This window comes from Tigriopus californicus, chromosome 12 (assembly GCF_007210705.1).
Source record: "Tigriopus californicus strain San Diego chromosome 12, Tcal_SD_v2.1, whole genome shotgun sequence".
Classification (NCBI taxonomy): Eukaryota; Metazoa; Arthropoda; class Copepoda; order Harpacticoida; family Harpacticidae; genus Tigriopus; species Tigriopus californicus.
Window position 1 is genome coordinate 12,424,746 of NC_081451.1, and position 22,776 is coordinate 12,447,521.

General features: G+C 39.9%; 2 protein-coding genes and 1 long non-coding RNA gene across 7 annotated transcripts; 2 read left to right on the forward strand and 1 right to left on the reverse strand.

Moving 5' to 3' along the window:
• Nucleotides 1-364: 364 nt before the first annotated feature.
• Nucleotides 365-1,321, reverse strand: LOC131891365 (uncharacterized). The gene is made up of 2 exons (XM_059240896.1): nt 1,084-1,321; nt 365-554 (listed from the first exon to the last, which is right to left on the reverse strand). Exons 1-2 carry the CDS (start codon nt 1,296-1,298, stop codon nt 422-424), a joined length of 348 nt encoding a protein of 115 aa, XP_059096879.1. The 5' UTR covers nt 1,299-1,321; the 3' UTR covers nt 365-421.
• Nucleotides 1,322-8,963: 7,642 nt separating this feature from the next.
• Nucleotides 8,964-12,386, forward strand: LOC131891366 (N-acetyllactosaminide beta-1,6-N-acetylglucosaminyl-transferase-like). 5 transcript variants are annotated; one of them, XM_059240899.1, is made up of 3 exons: nt 8,964-9,111; nt 9,709-10,410; nt 11,885-12,386. In XM_059240899.1, the coding sequence occupies exons 2-3, from the start codon at nt 9,719-9,721 to the stop codon at nt 12,312-12,314; spliced, it is 1,122 nt and encodes a 373-aa protein (XP_059096882.1). In that variant the 5' UTR covers nt 8,964-9,111; nt 9,709-9,718; the 3' UTR covers nt 12,315-12,386. The 5 variants fall into 5 exon arrangements, with proteins under 5 accessions (XP_059096882.1, XP_059096883.1, XP_059096884.1 ...); XM_059240900.1 differs by having other exon boundaries at nt 8,971-9,111; nt 9,853-10,410; XM_059240901.1 differs by having other exon boundaries at nt 8,988-9,111; nt 9,955-10,410.
• Nucleotides 12,387-15,235: 2,849 nt separating this feature from the next.
• Nucleotides 15,236-17,442, forward strand: LOC131891727 (uncharacterized). Its single transcript, XR_009374458.1, has 2 exons — nt 15,236-16,849; nt 17,061-17,442. It is a non-coding gene; the product is annotated as an uncharacterized LOC131891727 (long non-coding RNA).
• The last annotated feature ends 5,334 nt before the right edge of the window (nt 17,443-22,776 follow it).

Below are 22,776 nucleotides of genomic sequence, written 5' to 3' on the forward strand. Positions count from 1 at the left end.
TCATGATTCCCATGACACGAAGATAATTACTTGTGTAGACTTTGTTGAGGATCAAGCAAGTTATTGCCTAATCAATATCACAAATGTGGGTGACTGAAATGTTCAGTCATCTTTTGACCGAGAATCTGGCTAAACTTTCAAAGCAAAGAAACGTGAGGCCCTATTCGGTTATTTAGGCAAGCGCTGGTACCAGCAAACAAACTTGCCTGCCAATGTCAGTGATGCAAAATCGCCATTTCAAACTGGTTTTAACGAAGCTGACCTTTCCTCATACAGCAATGCGAAAGAAGGGTCAGCTTCTCAAAAAATGTTTGGAAGTTGCTCTCTGTATGGCGAGGCAATGAGATAGAAACGAATTGCTGTTTTTATATTTATTCAATGAACAAAGACGAGATACTATATCATGCAAAGGTAGACACTATTAGCAAGGAATAGTAATCGACGAGATTGGGAAGAAGCCCAAAAAGAATTGGGTGCAAGTGCAATTGGAACCGGCGGGAGCTGAGACGCAAACAGGTTGACATTTCACTGCACACGACGCAGGATCAATTGCTCTGAAAGGAAATACTATCTGGCATTATATTATTATATGTTGTGGCTCAATCTACATTTCGGCTCGTGTTCAAAGGATTTGGCATGCAACATTTCACCAGCATGTTTATTTCCTGAAAGATTTCCCGGGATTCTGACATGATTTTTGTGAGGGCAAAAACGAGAAAGTTTGTCAATAATATCTGTTCTAGACAATTTTCAAATACACACAAACTATTTTCAAATAATATGAAATTTTTGGGCACAATATTCAATATTGTTGGAAAAATCTTTTTAAGTATGATCTTGGATTTCGAGACCACGAAGAGGTAGCAATCAATATTCCTCGTTAGCCATTCTCGTTTCAGCTTATCTTATTGGATTAGACCAAAAGTGTCACAAAAGTATATCTGGTGTTCTGAAGACGTATTGGTTTACTTATAAGACATATAAGGGAAATAACTGAGTGACAAAAATGTTGTGAATTATCTTTGATTGAAAATTGACAAGAAACGTTAAAACAGTAGCTTTTCTGTAGGTAAACCATTTCACCTGTTTTGTGAGCCACCCTCGTCTTGTTCCTCTTGATCCTCCTCAACTTCGTTGGATTCACTTATTTTCGCCTCGACTGAGACGATCACACCATTTTCCAATCCTGACAAACCTTGGCTTTCCTCATTGTTCTCTCTATTGGCGCCAAAGTCCGCCAAAGTCAGTAAACTAAAGCCCAACAAGGCAATCAGAACGGGAATGAAAAAGCTCTTCATGTTGATAGGTGGATCGATGGATTTCCGGCAAATGAGGTGTGGATCAACTTTCAGATGTTCTTTTTATACCTTCAAATTTTTGTGTGCATTTGGGTTTTTGGGTTATGGCTATTGACTTTGGGAGTCATATTCCTAACATGTTTTCCAGGGATTGTAGGGATATTTGGATTGAAGATATTTCTGTCAACAATTCATTGTGTGTTGAAAGGGTGTTTGCTTTTTCTGTGGAAGGGGTTCGGGAGGAAAGGAGATAATCAATTGACATTTCCCGCTTTTTATGCAGAGCTGAAAATACATACCCCTTATAATATGCATGTGGATGTGGCAACCTATTTATGAATCTGCTGACAGACTTGAGGACAATCATTTCAACTTCGGGCTTCATGTAAGATTCGTACTACTTTACATACAAAGGAGTGGGAGAAAAAAAAGGGAGTACGAAAAGGAGGGTTTGGTTTAGAATAGGGCTTTTACCCAAATTCATTAAGCCAAATAATTTCGTTAAAATATCGTACATTCACTATCTATTTAACCCTTTTTCCCGTAAATAGCAAAGGTTTTTTTAAAAGAATTTGTCCAGAGCAGTGTTTTTTGTAAAAACTTGATCTTTATGCATTTTAAGTTTCTGTTTTGGATATAATAATGTGCATTTGCTCATGATGAGTTTACATGGGTCCCACCAAACCATACCAGTTTTCATAACAATGTCTTTAGGATTATTCAGATGGCTTTAGTTACCCTTAAGGCACCCTTAATCTTACTTTGAATGTATTGAATACCTCTTTACGATATTTTCTAGTTAAGAATACATAATTTGAATCCGCTGTTGCTGGGATTGTAGTTAATGGTGCTTGAAGAGTATCTTCAGTCTTACAACTAACCCTGAAGGCTCAAGCATTTTCTAAGATGCGTTTGGGTCGGATCTGGGACCCAAGTAAACTCATTGTTTTAAAACTGAATTGAAGGTTCCAAATTCCCTGCAATGGAGCGCTGAACTCACTTTGGTACGTCATTCGAATGTGAGTGGATGTTTATCAGAATGTTCCGTTTTGTTCTTTCGTCGATTGATGCTGTCGTTTTCTTTTTCCGAGTTTAGTTTACGAAATACAACCAATCTAATAGGGTATGGGCCCAACAAAATCGGGTTGGCGATTAAGAATACTGTGCTTCCCCATTTGGTCGTTAGTTGGTGTGCAGACGGTAATGTCTCAGTGAATCGATTCATATTGGATTTAATATAAAAAGAGCCGTGTGTTCCGTCCCGACATTGATTCCCACACTGAACGGGATTTACATAGATAATTTTGACCCAAGCACTAGGTGAAAACCTTGATAGCTCTCTGAGATGGAGAGCACCTAGTACATGGGCTTCAATTTCTTAGACCTATCTTAAGGCCTCCGGTTATCACCCTAATCAGGGCATACGAGTATTAGTTTGAGCTTCCTTCATCAAGCCGCAAACTATCGTGAATCAATTGATTGACTAACGATACAAATCGCTAGCTACCTCTACTCCCCACGGTTACAGACCAATCTCGGTTGTCTGGCATACACCTGGGCCAATCTTCAAGGCTAGCTATCCTGCAAAATGTGGTCACTATCCTAGTCTAAATGCGTCTATCAAAGTCGACCTCTACTCTAGAGTCTAACTACTGATTTCTGCTACAAAAGTGATGAACTTCAGATACAGTTGAATACAAATCACTTGCTACCTCTACTCCCTACGATGCCAGCACGATCTCGGTCGTCTGGAAAATCTAGGCTACTCTTCAAGGCAAACTGTACACTTCAATCTACTTTATTCATCACAAACACACCGCGTATCAGCTGTCTTGCTCCGGTAAGCAAAGTGGGGGGAATTATTGGGCCAATGGAAAAGGGGATATTCACATATAGCACAATGGCTTTATATTACTATTCGATGTGTGCTGAGATGGTTCTATGGAGATGCTTGGATGACGTCCACTTGACGGGATTGAAGGTCCACTAACAGAGTGACAAAGTGCTGTACTCAGACTCGGTACTTCCCAGGTCCTCTTGCTCTTCTGCACGGCTTCCTGGGTTTCCTACTCCCATATGATCACGATCTCTGTCCTTCGAAAGAGTTCCCACTTCTTGGCACCACAACAATGGCAAAGTCCCAGCATTTAGCGATGGCAGGTGGTTCCTCCTTGGAGAGGTTCAAACTCTGACTTCTCTCCTTGAGCTCCAAATTGAGACTTCTTTCCTCGATGAAGGGTGATGGGTGACTTTTGCTCTCTTCGAGCACGAAAATGTGACTCGTCTCCCGCTATCCTGGGGTTCACAAAAGTGGGCTTCTTTGTTGCCCCTTTTCCTGGCATTCATTGCACTGATTGGGTTTTCTATATCGCTTTACTTGACATCCCTTGATACCTCTTTGTTGCATTGTCGGATGCAGCACTGTTTCTTCCCAGTGTGTTAAGGGTGGGGTAGAAATCCAGTCTGACCGGCGATTTCTTGTCTACTGATCCCCTCTTGTTTATCAAGCGATCCAAGTTGGCGATAACGATGTTCTTCCCGGCAATTCAAGTTGGAGGCAACGATTTTCACTCCTCTGTTGAACGCTTGTCCAATCCCGTTTCGTGCAAACAATCTCTCTTTTGTCCAAATATTCGCATGCGCACGGAACACCGTGGAAGCCAGGTCATTTGGTTTCCTTGGGCGAGGAAAAAAGTGTTCTTTCTTCGCAATGGCTTACCGGATTCTTTTTCCGTTCCAAAAACTGTGTTGACCATGTGTGAAATGGTCCCCACTTGGGACGAAGTCACCCAGGCCTTATGAAATGAAGCCAATTATCTGCCAACTATTTGCAAGACACGAGAAGCTGGTTTGATAATCCCTCCGGAACATTACATTTGCTATTTCTGTGGTCGTAAAGGACATATTAAGCAATTTTGCCCTAAAAAGCTCAGAAGACGAGAAACATTTGACTAAGAAATAGAAAAACCCAATTACTCTCGAGGCCATTCATGGGAAGACTAAGGTTTGGCTGCGGATGGTTTCAGCGATTTTTTTTTCAACTCTTCTCTTCAGTGGATTCTGGATTCGGGGGCTACTAGCCATATGAGTGGAAATTTGGTCATGTTTGAAGACTTTGAGAAGCACGACTTGTATGATATTAATATGGTAGATGGAAAGGAATTGAAAATGAGCGTGGTTACAAGGTTGGAACCCTAAGAATCGATGGTGGTTCGGAATTTTGCTCTAATGCAATTGAGCAATAGTTGATTGGAAAGGTGTTCAGACGACAGTGCCGTAAAGAGACAAATTCGGGTTGTGGCCGAAAGGGATACGCGCATTGCTACATGATGCCAAATTACCACGCGTTTTTGGGAGTGAAATGTTGTCTACTCATGTATAACTGAGAAACCGTTGCCCCATTGTTATGACACATTTGCTCCTGTTGTACGCTTCGAGGCTATCCGCATGTTCCTAGCCTTGGCCGTGCAAAAGAAAATGCAACTTTTCCAAAATGATGTCAAAACTGCATATTTAAACGGCCACTTGGATGAGAAGATCTATATTAAACAACCTGATGGTTTTGTCAAAAAGGGAGAGGAACGAAAAGTTTGCAAATTGCAAAACGGACTCTATGAAATGAAGCAGGTTTCAAGATTTTGGAATCAAACTCTTCAGTGTTCTTTTGGAGATCGGATTTACCCAGTTTAAGAACGATCATTGATTCAATAAAAAGGTGATCAACAAGCAAGAACATGGGCACCTATTGTTTTATGTTGACGATATTCCAATTGGCAGTGTCTACGAGGATTCTATTCACAAAGCGGCACATTATCTCTTAAACAATTCAAGCTCAGGCCCTGTTTACAGAGAATTGAATTTGCTAAAGAAAATATGAATGAGGGATAATAAAACTGTTCAAAGCCCAATGGAAGTTAATCTCAAACTCCACAAAACTCTTACTTCACACTTTATCAAAACTGAATGAGTTTGAGTTTTACGGACAAAGCACAATCTTATTTTAATAATATTAGGTTATTATGTAGCACTTAGAAAAACCAAGCCTACTAATTATACGTCATTGGGTGTGTAACAATTGATTGGGGTTGGATTAAGCTAAAAAAATGCATTATACTTGAATAAAGCAAAAATAATGTGGGTTTGGATCAGTTTCGATAAGGCAAAGCTCTACGTTTCTAATTCAAATTCAGATGGATCAGAAAATTTTGGATTCAGATTGGACAAGATTTCTCCGATTTGGATTACAACACTTCAGATCTTTGTAAAGCTTTATTCCACATACAGTTAGTTCAAGTGTCATTTTCACCAGCCCATGGACCTTGCAATTCACTTCATCCATTTTTGAGCCTAGAACTTTCAACCATTGATCCCTCAGACAGTTGCCCAAGTTTTTCTTAAATCCTGTCTTTAGGAAGGAATTTATGGGCGCAATCTCAAATTCATGAATAACCAAACCTCGGGACTCAAAAACCGAAGAAAATGGGTTAGAAGTGAGAGGAAATGTGTGGCCTTAATTGTGTTAGTGCATAAATGTAAAGGTTCGCCCAAGACCCCGATTTTTGAAGTAGGTAAGCTCAGCTCACTTGGCATATAGCTCATCATCTAACAACGAGCTCATTGAAAAGAATTCCACTAATGACAAACCAAGGATGAAAACGTGCAAATGAGGGTTAAATGAAAGAAGAAAGCGTTCAAGACCCATGAATTCTAAACCCAAAAATGTATTCTGACGCTCACCTTCATTCCTTGTAAAGCTCTTGCCTTCTTCATTAAAAGAAACCTAAAAACCTCTTGAATAAGCCATTGGCATACCTTGTGTCTGGTTGAATTTAAGAGTTTTGCGTCGTGGATGACAAGATAACTGAACGTTAAGAATTTGTAACACATTTTTTTAGCAATAAGTTATTGCGATGTTTGGGCATCTGCTTGGTCACAAAAGTAAGAAGATGGTATTGGCGAAGATGCTCTCTACAATTTGGGAAAATACAGTGGGTTGATAGGTCTTTTGTTCAGTTCCTTGCAACTGCTCACTAGGTGGTGGTCAGAGATTAATATTTTGTGCAAAAGAGCCATCCGTCTTTCAAATTTGAGCGGAAAATTCGTCGAACATCTCGTTCTCCAAAAATGTGACGGAATGGTTGGAATCAATATTGGGACAAAGGGTGTTAGCAGCGAGTCGAAAATGGATGAAAATCCTCAATCGTATAGATCCTGGCTAGAACTGCACAACAATTAACAAATTGATTTGATCTTTTTATGGTAAAATCCTGGGCTTTCAAACTTGTCCAGTATGACGTACATACGTCATACGTACATTTGTGGCTAAAAAATCTGGTAAAAGGAAACGAGAACAATGACGATAATTTAGATTGTGCAGATTTTCTTTCCTCCCAAAGAACGTTATTTTTGAAAAGAAATGTTGGAAGACACTTATTTATTATGTCCTATATATTTTCAAGATGTTCTTCATGATACGAAGTCCGAAACGGATGAAATATAAAACATGATGAAAATGGCAAAAACTGTTGGCAATCAAAGTTTGAAACAGGTTATTTTTCGGTTTGGCTTTCACGGGCTTTTCTAACCGCTACAGGCAATGTAATCCCCAGTACTATTAAAATGAAAGGTTTTAAATCGTCTATTTATTACCTTTCAATCTTTATGTGATATTTGGTCTACCAAAGAATTTGGGTTAGCTGACCCAGCTAGTCATTGAAAGAAGGGTTGATCTGGAATGCTATGTATAAATTTGTCCAAGTCTGCCTTGAAAGATGCTACCGGATAAACAAGGCCTACGTATTCCCTACGAATATTAGAGGGAAGGATATTATACAATGAAGAGGGCCGAAAAAGAAGATAAGTGCACTTCATTGTTCGAGCTTTAAGTCCAGAGATAGCACCATGATGCTAACTCGGTACAAGTCGATTGTCCAGCACATCTTCAATATGCCTCACCCATTTGAGCTCCAATGAGTTCAGCAGGTTTGCAAAAGGTCGAACAAATCCAAAGATGTTTTACTAGGAACATCACATGACTGAGAGAGCTCTCATATTGGGAGAGGCTAGAAAAGTTGGGACCGTACAGTGTTCAGAGAAGGTACGAAAGGTATCTGATATTGTACGTCTTCAAAAGTATCCATGAGCTTTGTCCCAACCCAGGATTTAGAGTCAATTCTAGTGACCGTAGAGGCTTAATGAGATGTTTCAATTGATTTCAAAGGATTATTTCAAATGTTTTTGCTACTATTAATGAAAGGACGTTTTACAATGACTTTCTACCAAAGTCGGCCAATCCTAATAGCTATACTACCAAAGTGGGCGAAATCCAGCAACCCGTTTGTTTTGTTTTGTTTGTTACGAAGTTAGATGGAAGCTCTATCACTCATCTCACCCATCAGAATGATAGGTGTCCCAATGGAGGGATATTCCCGCTTCGTTGTCAAAGCCAATATTAATTATTACCTCACTCTCAGGAATGACCGCAGGTTCGCCCATTTAAGCTATTAAAGCAGCAACTTCTGTTGTAACAAAATACCGCACAGAAGCTTGATCTCGGCGTCCTAGGGATCGAACCAGGACTCTCAAATTGGACAACGGTTGCTCTACCAATACGGTACCCCAGCAAGCCGTCCAGATAATCTAGTTGTACTTGGCACAGCCCTTAAGATGACTAAGCATCGCTTAAAATATACCTTTAATTGCTTATTGATACAAGCCAACATATGAATGCATAGGCATAGATGGACAAAATAAAGGAACTTGTTGGAGAGCAAAACACTCCCATCATGAGAGTACCAATTTGTGTTTCGATTTTCCTATCCCTCAGTTTGGCAAATATTGCCTTAATTGTTTTCCAAACTATCTAACAAAATATGTCTTGCGTAGACCAAGGACACTTGAGCAAGGAAAGGCCACTTTTTTGGAATCACCAAACCTTACCCGCCAAGTTAGCCCAAAATTTTGGTATCTAAATTACAACAAGAGTTGCTACTTTGATGTCTTAATTGGGCGAACCTGCGGTCTTTTCTGACGGTGAGATAAGAATGAATGATGGCTGTGGTGACGGAGCAGGAACATCTCTACACTGTGACATTCATCACCAGACAACAGGGCGTGTAAAGAGAGTTGCCATCTGACTCCGTAACAAGCAAACGAATTACGTCAGGTGCTCAATTTCCTTTTCACTTTTCAAGGGCAATAGAAATCGAGCCTTTTTCCACGCACCTTGTATGTTCAAAGCAGCAGCCCCAATCCGAGTGAAAAACATCCCACTCTGATCCCATGAGCGGCCAATCTCAGTTACAAGTTCAAATGATTTCACCGTGATGTGTCAATATGACCGTATTCATTACGTCATATAATGTTAAACTAATTAGGATATAATGACATGCCATCAAAATATCTGTACACATGTAAATTAGACCGGCGACTAAGCTGATGACATGTGACTTTGGTGTAATAAACGCGATCCTATTAGTGCTCCTGTGCAGTACTTTGCCGCTATACCTTCTCGTTGTGTCAAATCCATTGATTTCTTGCTCCAAATTACTTTTGAGGTTAATTTGCTCTTACTACCATGGTGAAAGTGTGCAAGTCTCCCATTTCGGTTCTTTGTTCCTCGTCCCCTCGTCATTCATAGCTTATCACATTTTATGATGAGCAACGTCAAGACAAATATTAACATGAGTGGCTGTTCTTCTGATTTCGATTCCTATCTCCTTTAGCTAGATAGTTGTATGCACAGTGTAAGCAAGGGATCAATGATTCTGGATTCGATATTTGGATAATTTCAGACCGGGTTAAAAATCTAAAGGTAAGCAACTAGAAGCCTATTGCGTGACCCAACCCCCTCCAAGATTAAACATTGTATTTATTTTTTCTTGGGGGAGGGGGGCGGAGTCCTCATCGCTATTGTGGATGGAATTCCAGGCTGTTAAATACTTATTTATTTTATCCAGCTTTATTTTAACTAAAAGGCGAAAAAAGCACGAAAGGTAGCAAAATAAGTCATAAAAGGTGAAAAAGAACAGCAATGTTTGTTAAAAAGGTGGAAAAATGTGAAGCTTGTTGAAAACGTACTCAAAAGATGATATCATATTTTTGCATTTGGTGAAAAAAATTACAGCAATTAAACAGGTGCATGTTTTTTTGGGTGTGAAGTGACCATTTTTAATCTCATCAAGAGGATTGCTCATAAATATAACAATAGGTCAAGGTTTTTTTTTAATGTTTTCATAACAAATAAGCATGAAAAGTGCCAAAAACGAAAAAAATGGGATTTTCCCCCCAAAACTACGCTTTAGATAATTTGTCCCAAATTTGTACGAAAAAGGTAAAAAACCTAGGTTTTCGTTCTTTTAATTTTTTCTTAGATCTAATTATTACCAATATTGCCTTGTTTTCTCTGCAGGCGTTCTGAAATGAGTAAATCCGCCGTCACTATCTTCTTAGCATTTTTTTTCTTGACATTTTGGATGTTGTTGAGACAAATCCATCAAAATGCACCAAACCAAAAGCCTGATCAACCAATTAGTGAATCCCGTGTTAATTCCAGCATAACTTTCCTGAGTGACGATGCCGTCATACAACGAACTTCAGATTGTGCAAGTTATTTCGAATTTATGAATCACTTTTCCTCGAAGAAATCTCGTTTCAGTGAAAAAAACACTTTTCCCTTGGCTTTTGCCATCTCCGCCCACTTTCAAGTGGGCATTTTAGAGCTGTTCTTGGCCACTTCATTCGATCCTCTGGATTCATATTGTATTCATGTCGATGCCAAGGCCGATGAGAAAGTGACAAAGGCTGTGGATCAGATGGTGAAGTGCTATCAATGGAAACATCCCAAGGCCACCATTTTTACTGTGGATGATCCCATCTCTGTGTTTTGGGGCCATTTTTCTGTCTTAGAGGCGGATCTAAAATGCATGCAACTCTTGCGGACGAGGAACACCCATTGGAACCTGCTCATCAATCCGGCTGGAACAGAACTACCACTCAAACCAATGCCCGAAATCAGAAAATACCTGGAGAAGTTCCCCAATGGAATTATCGATTCTTTTCCGCTTCCGGAGGGCAATAAAGGCAGATTTGTTGTCTCAAAAGAGAATGAAAAGTAAGAACTGGTCATGTTCGTAAAGTGCTCTGTTTTCGTGACAACTCGTTATGGGTCCGCTGTTTTTTTATGTTGAGACAAAGTCCACTTACTATCGAACGGGATGAGTGGACACAGTCTGTCATGGGATCAATTTTATTGGATGATTGTCTGATTTTGACACCCTGAATGATGACTGAAACCCGAGTTCTCAATTCAGTGTCACGATATGCAGGCATCAGGGTTTTGATAAGGAATTAAAGGGGCAAAAGCATCATGAAGTTAACATTTGTTGTTGTTGTTGCTGTTGGGGGGGGGGAGAGTGTCCCATACTCTACAAAATGAGGGTATTAAAAAGATCCAAATAAAAGACTTCAACTAGCACTTTTTGTAAGATTAAAAATATGCAATTGTCATTACAAAGAAACATCATATTTACAAAAAAATAGGAAACTTGTGTGTTCTGCGTGAACTGTAATGCGAATGTCGTTAAATGGACTAATATGCTGCATTTAATCGCAAAACGTCTGAGGGACAATTCCGTTCAAGGATTAATGACTTGGAACTTTATTTCAATCCTTTAGATACTCTTAAGAATGGATGAACTCGATATTGATCCCCTGATAATGCGTTTTCAATATTGTATGGATCATTGGGGGTTGAATTGAATGCTTATTCCATGTCTGAAATGTTTTGTTTGTCAATTGTACTGATGAGTTCAACTTAACTATCACGCAGAGTTTTATTGATCTTAAAAGGCCAGACAATTTACTTTGTTACTGACCCTAGCCATCAGCTTCTTCACGAGGTCAGGATCGACCTTCCTGACTTGACTGCCCATAACCACTTCATATTGCACTCGTTTTCTTTGAGCTTTTGAACCAAAAGATTAAGTTTCCTGACTTTCATGGCCACATCTCTGCTGAATATTGAAATATTATGATCTATAATATTATCTGAATATTGAAGGATTCGTTTCATAAATATTAAACAACATTTGGAATCGTATGGATCAGCATTTTGATAACTTCCAGGCTTTTTCCACCCTTAGATTGTTGATCAAGTGGTTTTATACCGTCGATTTTGTCAAATCACCTTTTTGTAAGATTGTTAGACTGGCATCCTTATTTTCAAAGAATTTGTGTAGAATGAAGTTTCGGCGATATTCTTCTGAAGCCTCCAGTGTTTTCACTCTTGAAGAAACTATTTTCTATAAGTTAAAGACATTAGTTCACCAATAAACAAAATATATTTCAAAAGCGTAGAAAACTTTCTTTCTTGTCAACTACACACGTTATGACAACTCATCTATGTCCGGATTTTTGTGTGTTCAACCTTTCTTTCGTGGATAAATAATGGACAATTTGCAAATTGAAAAAGTGTGCATGATTGGGTTTATCATTTTGTTATTTTTTATTAATTGTAGACTTGATTCTCAGACAAACGAAATATTTTTAGCCCTAGTGCTCAATGCGCTAATTTTATGTGCTTTCAGTAACACGAAAACCGACCAAGTCAAGGAATCACCCCCGGGAAACATCGTCATGAGGAAAGGCTCCAAGAATGTGGCTTTGTCCAGAGAGTTGGTCGATTTCTTCTTGGATGATCCTTCTTCGAAAGGCCTCCAAGAGTGGCTCCAAGACAAATCTGTTCCCGACGAGCATTTCTATTCCACGATCATCACCTTGATCAACAATGGGACTCAGGACTTGAACTCGGATTCAACTTATGGAGGTTGCGTAAGGTTGTCTTGGTGGGGCGACAACAATTGCAAAGGGGAAAATGTCAGGGCAGTGTGCAATTTTGGTCTGCAGGATTTGCCAAGATTATATCAAGATGGCAATTGTCTATTTGCAAACAAGTTCAACCTGGACGTGGATTCAATTGCTCCTCTGTTCCATGCTCTTTACTTATTGAATTCATGATCAAGTATTGAACATTGTTATGTCCCTAAGGACACACCCATAATCCAATATACTCGGAGGGTTATATCTTCACGTCCGTTCTATTCAAGATCAAGATTAAGAGAGAGAAAGGCAGAGAGAGAGAGAGAGCAATAGAGAAAGAGAGAAAGAGAGAGCAGGACAGCTGCATCTGCGCATGTGCATGCAATACCAGTACACACCAAGCAGTACATTTCTGAAAGCCTTGTTTCGGCAAGTTTTGCCTTGCCTTTTTACAAACGGATACAACATTACTCATTAGTAAAAAATCATACAAATCAAGGTGCGAGTTGGCTATGATGTTAATCAAAGTTCTCCTTCCACGTAATATCCAAAGTCAGGATACCACATCGTACCTTGAGTTTCTCTTTAATGCACATGGCTAAAACCTTGGGGAAAAGGTTTGTTTTGATTGAACGTTTTCCCATGTAGATCATGATCAAAGTGGCAAACTCAAATGCCTCAAAAATTCAAGACTTGGTGGGGTACCGTTATGGTAGAGCATCCGTTTTCCAATGAGCAAATCCTGGTTCGGTCCCAGGGAAGCCAAGTCCAAGCTTTTCTGTGGAATTAGATTTCAGCATGAGTTGCTGCTGTAACAGCTTAACTGGGCCAACCTGCGGACATTCCCGAGCGTGAGGTAATAATTAATGTTGGGCTGTGACGACAAAGCGGGAATATCCCTCAAGGGGGACACCCAAAAAAATCAGATGGCAGGCCGCGCGAGAGAGCTGCCATCTGACTTCGAAACAAACAAAACAAACAAGCCACGAAAGTTCCCACCAAAAGATGCCATTGCACAGTCAAAAGACTAAAGTTCAGATCCTTTCAAAGGTAAAGTATGTGGGGGCGCTTCAGTCGACGACTACTCACGAACAAGATTCAGGACTCGCATGGTCAATTCGTATTTTATCAAGATGCCGTTTGGTCTTTGTAACGCGGCCCAAACTTTCCAAAGAATGATGGATTCCATATGGTCGTTAAAAAATGAACTCTGAGATGACAGATCAGCAGCTTTCATTCACTGGAGGCTGCGTTGTTTGCCTTTTGTCCACATGACGCAGCGTATTGTAACTTTTGAAGATTTTTTTGGTTGAAATAAAAAATGCTGACATTTTGAATCCCCAGAAACCATTTATCTATTGGGTTGATTTTAAGATGCCAAATTGTTAGACCTATTCATCTGACCCCCACAAGTAAATGACTTAAGCAATACTGGTTCAATGCAATAGTTTTAGTTGGGCTGGGTTGGAAAGGGCTCACACAAATGGACTCCATGATTAATAAACGCATCCCACAATCTTGCTTGCGTCCAAGATACCATTTAAATCCGAAATCGTATTATCTAACCCGTTTGGACATCAATTAATCATTCAATAATTGGAGGCAAATTGCCAAATCGGCCTCAAACAGGTCCATGAGAGATGATGAAAGACATGTGCCGTGAACAAGCGCGCCAATTCGTATCTGCTGTAACGCCTCCATGAATAACGCTAGACATAAACCACTGAAAATTGATAAACGTTATTCTCCACCGATTAGTTGGCGGTGCTCATTTTTAAATTTGTGACAAACTGTTCGAACGGTTTGAAGAGAGAGTTTAAGGGCTATAAATATCGTTTTAGGTTGGGTTGGGTTGGGTTAGGTAAGGTTAGGTTAGGTTAGATAAGGTTAGGTTAAGTTTATAAAAGTAGCACCGCCAACTGATCGGTGGAGAATAACGTTTACCCTGAAAACTATGGACGTGCCTCGACCAATGCTAGTCAAGACAAAAAGCCAATTCAGCCGCAATTACATTTAGGCTGTCTGTAGAAACTTTGGTCCGATTTGTTAGCCAAGATATCAGGGCTGCCAGGCATATGTTAAAAATTGCGTTTTCTTGAGCTTTAAGAAAGCTATGGACCGGGTTAACCTGCGCTGCAACATGACAAGACTAATTGTGCAGCCCTGATGACTAGTCTTGGTCATCGAAATACGTCCTTCCATAATTTTCAGTGGTATTCAGAAGAGTATGTAGAGCAGCTTGACAGCTGTCATCTCAAAGCTCACTTTTTAACGACCATATGGATTCCATCCTTGGCCATTTGTCATTTGTTTATGTTTACTTGGACGACATCTTAGTAGCCAGTCATTCTCAGCGTGCTCATCTTGATCATTTGCAAATTCTGTTCAAACGACTGTCTGCGAATGGATTAGTCGTCAATCAAAAGAAATGCGTACTTGTCGTGTCCGAACTGTCCTTTTTAGGGCACAGAATTTCACGAAAAGGCATCGATCCCTGGCCTGACAGAGTCCAGGGTATCAGGGTATTACCTTCCACTCAAAAGGGGCTTTGAGAATCTTTGGGTATGATTGTCCTCTACCATCGATTCATTCCTGGGTTGGCAGCAGTGTTAGCCCCTTTACATGAATGTCTTAAGGTTAAACCGAAGGACCTTATCATAACTTCCGCTCTGAGGGATCAATTCTATTTGGCCAAGAAAAAGTTGGAAGATGCCACCCTGCTTGCGTTTCCTTGCGGAGCAGCTCCCTTGGTCAAACGGACTTTCAGAGTCCGATTTTGGTACTTTAGTTGCGTGAGTACAATAATTTAAGATCGCGCCTTTTCCCGGGTAAATGGTCCGTCAGATCGGAGGCCCACGATTTCAATGAGTTCATGGCCGACATGGCAATAATTGCATCACTAAGGCTGCAGTTACAGGTCCAAGGGAAAGAGAACCTTTGGAAAGTTTTATGCCACTCAAGGCGCACTACTGTTAGACTGAAGTATAGAGACCCATTTCTTTTTACTTTATAAATATACTGGTTGATAATCAATGGTGTTTGTTTGCAAAGGCAGCTGTATAACAATTTCAATCGACGAATTTTAACTAGGTCAATAACTTTTAAAATATTATGAGCCCTAAAGATTTTACTTGTATGAGACTTCTTTTTGGCTTGCATTATCCACCTAACAGCTTTCTTTTGGAGGACGATTAAGCTTTTCATTGCTGAACTATTGCCAAAAAACTCAATCCCATATTCCAGTCTCGTTTTAATTAATGAGTTATACAGTACAATGTGGCCCTGAAATGAATGAAATTCCACTCAAGGACCTTCGGGTCAACTCCTTTTGAATACTTCACTCTTAGATAATGGAGGCAAAGACATTGAGCAAGTCTCATCAATGAAAGATTTAGGTGTGGTCCTCCAAAATAATGGAAAGTTCGACGAGCATATCCCGTTGAAGGCGGGTAAAGCTTTTCAAACATGTGGTTGGTTATATCGCACGTTTAAGTCCAGAGATAGTATCACAATGCTAACTCTGTACAAGTCGATTGTCCAGCCGCATCTTGAATATGCCTCGCCCATTTGGGCTCCAATGAGTTCAGCAGGTTTGCAAAAGCTCGAGCAGGTCCAAAGATGTTTTACTAGGAACATTGAGGATATGAGAGAGCTCTCGTTCCTCAAATGGACATTCCACACGTCAGATTTGGCTTTGGGTGGTTGTGAGGGAAAATCATACCTTGAAAACGGTTCTTGTAAAAGAAACTGTGTTTTCAATACCAGGGTCACTCTTTGCATGTAATTTATTCAAGTTCTGATTTTAAAGATCCATATGGTCAACACCTAAAACGCCTTTGCCATTTCATCCCCTCTAGTGTGTAGGGAAGCTCGGGTAAGCCCTCACCCTTCTCTTCTAATTCGACGGAATGAAATGGTGAATGCGTTCAAGGTGCCATGACCATACCGACTTTCTTCAAGCCTTACTTTTATAAGCTTCAGCTCGAAGAATGCCCCCGCAATTGAATAAATAGCTATTATTGTCCACAACAGTCATGCTTGCTATTTAACCATTCAAACATTAATAGGAAACTTCGGATGAAAGTGCCTCCTGGTCGTACTTTACTACCAATTATGGTCCGGATGGACCATAAAGCGCCTTTGAATGCATGGGCCAGGCCATCAACGCTCGGTGTTTCTCTACATAACCTCCACGTCGAGCGGTATCACCGGACGATCAAAAACATTTTTAAGCCGCACATGAACATTGCGCGGTTCACCCTTGGTTTGCATCAAGTGAACAACAGGGGCTTCGTCCGGAAAGACCTGATGACCAAAGAAGGGATCAGGGGTGTTGGATTGTCTAAGGTTATGGTTGAACTCAACAAGTGCCATCCATCTGAAGCCCACATATCTAAGTACAGCGTCGAACGAATTGGTGAAAACTCCACAAAGATCATTGTGCAACAGCCAACAGAAGCCCTAAACGTTTACACAATGCGGAAAAATCGCTTTCCTTGGAAGTTAGAGCTCCATCTGAAAACCTGGAACAAGAGCGAGTGGTAACCCACAAGGCAACGCCTTTGAGCCTTTCTGAAGAACGCCCTGAAATGGAGCATGCAGCCAAGAACATTGATGGGGATGAAACCATAGATCCAATCAACAATACAAAGGAACGACCTGACGTGGACCTGGAGGCCGAGATGATTGATGGGGATGAAACCATCAATCAAATGAACAACAATGAAGAAGAGGTAATCCTTTGTCTTTCACTTTTAGAGACAACAGATCATTATCTTCTTCATGATGCTTTGTCAAACACAATGCAGAACACTAACAAATCTGCATGGAAACAGATTTCGGTCCTCCAACAACTTTGATAGAAACAAAGTCGCAATGAAAGCAGACAAGTGTTTTAATTTTTAATACTAAAATTGACCAAAAGCATGTGCTTTCCATTTTCAGGAAGTGCTCACATTTATAGCGGAATGCAACAAAGCCAAAGAGAGGATCAAATCGATAACAAGTGTCTTGAAATCTGACGATTACGATTTGAAAGAAAAGATAATACTAATGTGAGCGGTTCGAAATCCACTCGACAATTTAATTAGTGCACCCTTTTCCCTTAATCCCATTTCATTTCCGAGATTGGACAGAAAGCGAGTTCACGAGCGACAGAATCGATCTTTCTTTCCGAGCAAATCTGCCAAACCAAATTCTCTTGCCACTTCCAAATTGTCCGTCGCACCTTACCATCGTCCAACCTCATAATCTTTATTGTTTTCGAAGGTAACTTGGTATTGTGTATGAATGTTGATGATTAAAAAAAGCCCTTCATTTCAACTTATATCCCAGTTGTTACCATGAAACATAGAAAGAAATATATAAATTCGAAAATTCTCACTGTAGTTGAAAAAGAGCAGGGTATCCGGCCGGTTGTTTCAGTCATGGAATGTACCTTTGTTTTCTGTCGAAGGTCGAATGTTCAATTTTCCATTTCTATCTATAAAAGCCGCCCGAAAGAAGCCTTATGAGTAGACCTCCAAAACCTAAGTTGAAAGCTGAAAAAGTTCTTAACTTTTTACAAACCTTTTGAGTCAAATTTCCGACTTTTTCCACTTTTTGACGCTTTTTTTGACTCTTACTCATTTTATCTTTACATACTTTCATATTCTTGAGCAATTTTGAGCCACCTGTTTTTAACCTGTTTTTTCTTATTTGGGGGATTTTTTTTCCGTACAACTTGATCAAGTGAAGAATTAAACCTCTAGCTAGAATTTTGCAACAGAAAAAATGCAACAAGACTCAAAATAACCTTTTTGCCATGTTAGCAACATTTTTGGCATTCAACTAATTTCTTGGCATTGATCTCAACTTTTTCGTATATTCCTAATTTCAAACAAACATGTTTTGGCCAATATGGTAAGTTATTTTTTCGAGGTCACTCATTCAAATACTGGTCTTAGATAGTTTCATTCTCTTTGCACTCAATCCTAGTGACTTGTATTAAGGAGTGCAACAATAAGGTCAGGGCACCATTGCAATTAATTTTGAACTTTCAATTCTGTTCCAAAACATTGAGTCTACATGGATCCCAGATCCAAACCGAACACATTTTTGTACATGTGTGTGCTTTAAAGGTTAGCTCAAAGACTTAAGTTACTCTTCAGGCATCATTATCTCCAATCACAGCAACACCAGATTCAAACTAGATATATTTAAATACAAATATAGAAAGTGGCTCAACAACTGGCAACAACTAAAGGGTACCAGAAGGGTAGATAAACCCGCATGTGACACGTAGAACCAGAGAATATTATATAAATGTGTTTGGTTTGGATCTGAGGCCCAGGTAAACTCATTGTATTGAAAGGAATTGAAGGTTCAAAATTCAATTGCTATGGTGCGCTGAACTCCCTTTTGTACTCTTCTAAATACAGAGCCCTACTCAATCCATTCCTATCTAATTAAAAACGAAACGCATGTAAGGCAAGGGTAAAAATAAAAAAATCTTCTTTGGATGAATCATGGTGTTGAGGATGGCATTGATGATTCCTTAACGCAATGTTCCAAATTGATGATCAGTGCTGTCGAAGATATCGTCAAGTATTTCCGTGTAAAAGCTTACATTTCACGTCAAGCGATGTCTTTCAATTTGGATCATGTTCTCAGCTTATCATTGCTTTTCAATATAGAAAAAAAGAATGTAAGCAATTACGATAAGTTTCTACATGTCACACATGCATCAAGAAAGCCATTTTGTGATATCATTGTTGGGATCATAAATAATACATATTTCAATTGTTTACTACACTAAGGCAACATGCAAGCATCTGTCAGTTCAGATTTGTTCTTGTTCCAAAATTGACGATCAGTGCTGTTGAAGATATCGTCAGGCATTTCCGTGTAAAAGCTTACATTTCACGTCAAACGTCAGACCACCTGGGTGTGTCGCTTTGGTCTACCGGAGTCTATCATCACGGACCGTGCGGCGCAATTCACCTCCGCCCCATGGGAGGAATTATCAGTGCAACTGGGGACCCGCCTCCATCATACTACGGCTTACCACCCCCAGTCCAATGGCAAGGCGGAGAGATTACATCGTCAAATAAAGGATTCGTTGAGGGCCCGGTTGGCAGGTTGCCATTGGACACTTCACCTACCGTGGATTTTATTCGGAATCCGTTGTGCTCCAAAAGACGACAACAATCTTTCCCCTGCTCAATTGCTCTACGGTACAAGTCTCAGGGTACCCGGAGCCCTGTGTGTGTGAATCGAATGTATTTTGCATTTAAACACATGTATTCAGCTAAGGAGTAGCTGGTCATTGTGTGTTTACCCCGGCGCCAGTTCCCCCCTCATGCACAACACTTCCGTGATCTCCGCGAAAAATTGCCCCATGTCTTGCCTCCTCCTACCCATTTCCATGGCAAAAGCAAATCGTACATCCCTCCTACCTTGACTGCTTGTCCCTGGGTCTGGATTCGTTTAGACAAGATAGTAGTTCCTCCTGACCGTTTCCGACCCGGATGAATCCGGATCTTCCGGGGGAGTTATGTGGCGGCGCTTCAGTCGACGATTACACATGAACAAGATTCAGGACTCGCATGGTTAATTCGTATTTTATGCCGTAAAAAGGGTGTGAGGGTATACTTTGATTCCTCTTGACTTATTGGTCCTCATCCGAACTTTTCTTTTTTTTCTTTGATTTTAGGGTCTGCAAGCGATACAAGGGAATGAATTTTACCGAAATAAAAGTTCCGATTACAACCAAAAATACATTTTTATAACAAATATGCAAAAATGGCGAAACAAAAGTGAAAAGGTGCAAATACAGGTGATAAGTGCAAATGTGTAGAATAGTGTTTTTTTGGCGACAAAAATTCTATTGACACCACTTGCCCGTCTCTAGTCATAATTAATAAAGTATTTGGTTGTGTTAAGTACGTTTAAATAAGCCGCTCTAGTAGACCCGTGGATTTAAGGCTGGTCTGGGATCGTTGACAAAAACGGACCTAAAGAACGTTTAAGACATCAAAGTGGTCATTTAATGTAATATATTTGTTAAAGAGAGCACAAAAGCAAGTTTTGCAAAGCTGGTGCCCGATCAAAAACAAAAGCGGATTTTTAGCACTTCAATAGCCTTTTGTCCAAGGTGTTGAATTTATGGTGCATTTCACATGAAATACCCCGCCTCTCGCTAACGCTTTGTCTCATTCCCGAATTAAAATACAGAGAAACATTATGAATTGGGTAAAGTTCATACCTACGCACGGTGGTTATATTTTCTGGTTAAGCGTTTGCTCAAATACCAAGACATCTAGATATGTTTTTCTTTGTCAAAGAGACAAAAGGAACAACTTTTGTGAAATACACATGTTTAAAAGTAGCTCAGATAAGTGTGTTAAATAACCTAAAGTGCATTAAAATGCACCATTGTCAAAAACGTAGTCAATCAGTATTAAACATACTCTTAGTTATGTATTGACGTAAAATTTCATGAACTTCTATTCCGCATATGCCTAGATATTACAACTTAAAGGTTGCGTTTTACGCCTTAAAAGATCAAAAAATGGCCTAATTATGTTTCCAGTTATTCCCAAGGAATATAATTGTGTTTTTCAATGACACGACAAGAAATGATATTTCGCCATTTTCTTGAAGATATCTTTAAAAGCAAAAAGTAGCAAAAATGTCGCTTAAACTTAACAAAACATGCAAAATTGCCTTTCATTTTAACTTAAGTGCCAAAAGCTACAATAATCCTATCGTGTGTCAAAATTCAAGGATTAAGCTTCATTGAAGTTGCGATTGACAAGTATGGCATCAAAATGTGAAATATTGACATTAAGTAAGTTTTAAGTTATATTGCAAACATTCGGGCTTTCTAACTGCTCAGAAAAAGTGAAACATTTTCATTTATATTTTAGGCATAGAAAAAGCTTATTATATTTCTTGGCAATTGCTTTAAGCTATAAACAGGAGCAATTTGCTGTCAAATTCGATGAAAATGCAATCTTTTAAAACGAGATATCTTATAGTTTGCTCCATGGATTTGAATAAAAGTTTAGTTGGAAACGCGCCTAAGGTTACTTCCAACATCTATTGATTACGTTTTTAAAAATGCTATCTCTTTGTAGGTTTTAATTGGATTAATATTCTAATCTGAGCTAGAATCCAAAATGATTTTTTACAAAAAATGTTCCTTTTGTTTCAATAACAACGAAAATCATTATTATAAGTCTTGGCATTGCAAAAAATCTTTATCAGTATTGTGAGTAACACGGTGTAATAGTAATGATCAAACCAGGGTTTTTGATGGTGTTGAGAGCTTGACCGGTTCTGCCTGACTCAGATATGTTGTTCCATAGATGAATGGATCGAATTATAAATATCCTCCGGACCCCCAATCTTGAATGGGTATTGCAGGTTGGCTTGGGTCTGGCTTCGCCTAGCGATTTTGGGATTGATCGGTGTGTAAAAAAGTTTCTGACCTCAATTGATTTATTAATTTTGACATTTGGATAGCGTCTCCTCGTTCTTCTTTTCTTGAAGGTAGTGAGGCCAATTGTCACGTTTTCCAGTGAAGTTTCGTGAAATCTCGTCTGTTTTTTTTCCAGTTTTTTGGCACTCGTTCGTGAGTTTTATATAGGAGCTACGCAAGCAGAATAAACGTGAAAAGTGGAAATGGCTGACTTCAATTGTGATTAGGATTTAACTTATCTGGAAACTTATTCTAGCGCCAGAAAAAGTTACATGGTCCTTCAATCATCTTGTCCAGTGACACGGCAAAACTTACCGTAACATAGGGTCCGGTTGAGGATCCGCGGGTCGATTTGGATATCAGACTTTGGGGTTTTACCCGAGGTGGGGAAGTGTACCAAAGACCGCGATTTACCGGACACAGTACAACCTAATTTTACAGTCCATTTAATGAAGTACAAGGAGCTCTGTCTACAACGATCGGGATCGTCTCACATCAAGCAATGTGGAGGTGTTACCTCTGAGTGATCCACTAGATTGATTGGCCGATACAATTCGTGAGCATGATGTCAAAAGCTCAAAGTGGTTCCCACGCGTCGGAGGGCCTCGCCCCGTCAAGCCTGGCAGTTCCAGACAATCGATAACAAGCTATCAAGAAGACGAAGGGGTTTTAAAGCCGCATTCACCCGTGTTGCCCAATGCTTTACGTGAGGATATTGAGGAACTGAATATAATCGGTTCTACCTCAGTCACACATACCATGCATTAGAACCCTAACTCAAACAATGAGTGATTTGGAGTTGAAATATCAGAGTCTGGACGATTGTTTGCAAGATATTTTGGCGTCTTTTGAGGTGAAGGCGAAGACCCAGAAAGTGCGTCTATTGAATCCTCAATATACAGTTTTGAGACAACTGCGTCGGGAAGTTGACAAGTTCAGTTTGAGTAATCAGGCCAACCTAGTGATAGTGCTTCTCAAAGTGGAGTAGCTCGAGGGGATCAACCCTCAGACTGGCAGCCGTCATTGGCATACAATACGGACGTAACAAAAGAAGTTCGAGCCTTTGATGGAGAAGATGTCCTTGATTCACTACTTTCCCGACTTCAATGGAGAGGGCGGAGCCAGATTGAAGGAAATCGGCAAGGGCCCAATAGAATTCCTTCAAGAGTTGAAGCGGATTTTGAAGGGACACAGCGC

Coding starts and splice junctions, on each gene's coding strand:
- LOC131891365 (XM_059240896.1), bottom strand. CDS start 1,298: ATGAAGAGCTTTTTCATTCCCGTTCTGATTGCCTTGTTGGGCTTTAGT. Junction 555..1,083: donor GAGGGTGGCTCACAAAACAG/GTGAAATGGTTT, acceptor ATTTCCTTTCAG/AGCAATTGATCCTGCGTCGT.
- LOC131891366 (XM_059240899.1), top strand. CDS start 9,719: ATGAGTAAATCCGCCGTCACTATCTTCTTAGCATTTTTTTTCTTGACA. Junction 10,411..11,884: donor GTCTCAAAAGAGAATGAAAA/GTAAGAACTGGT, acceptor ATGTGCTTTCAG/TAACACGAAAACCGACCAAG.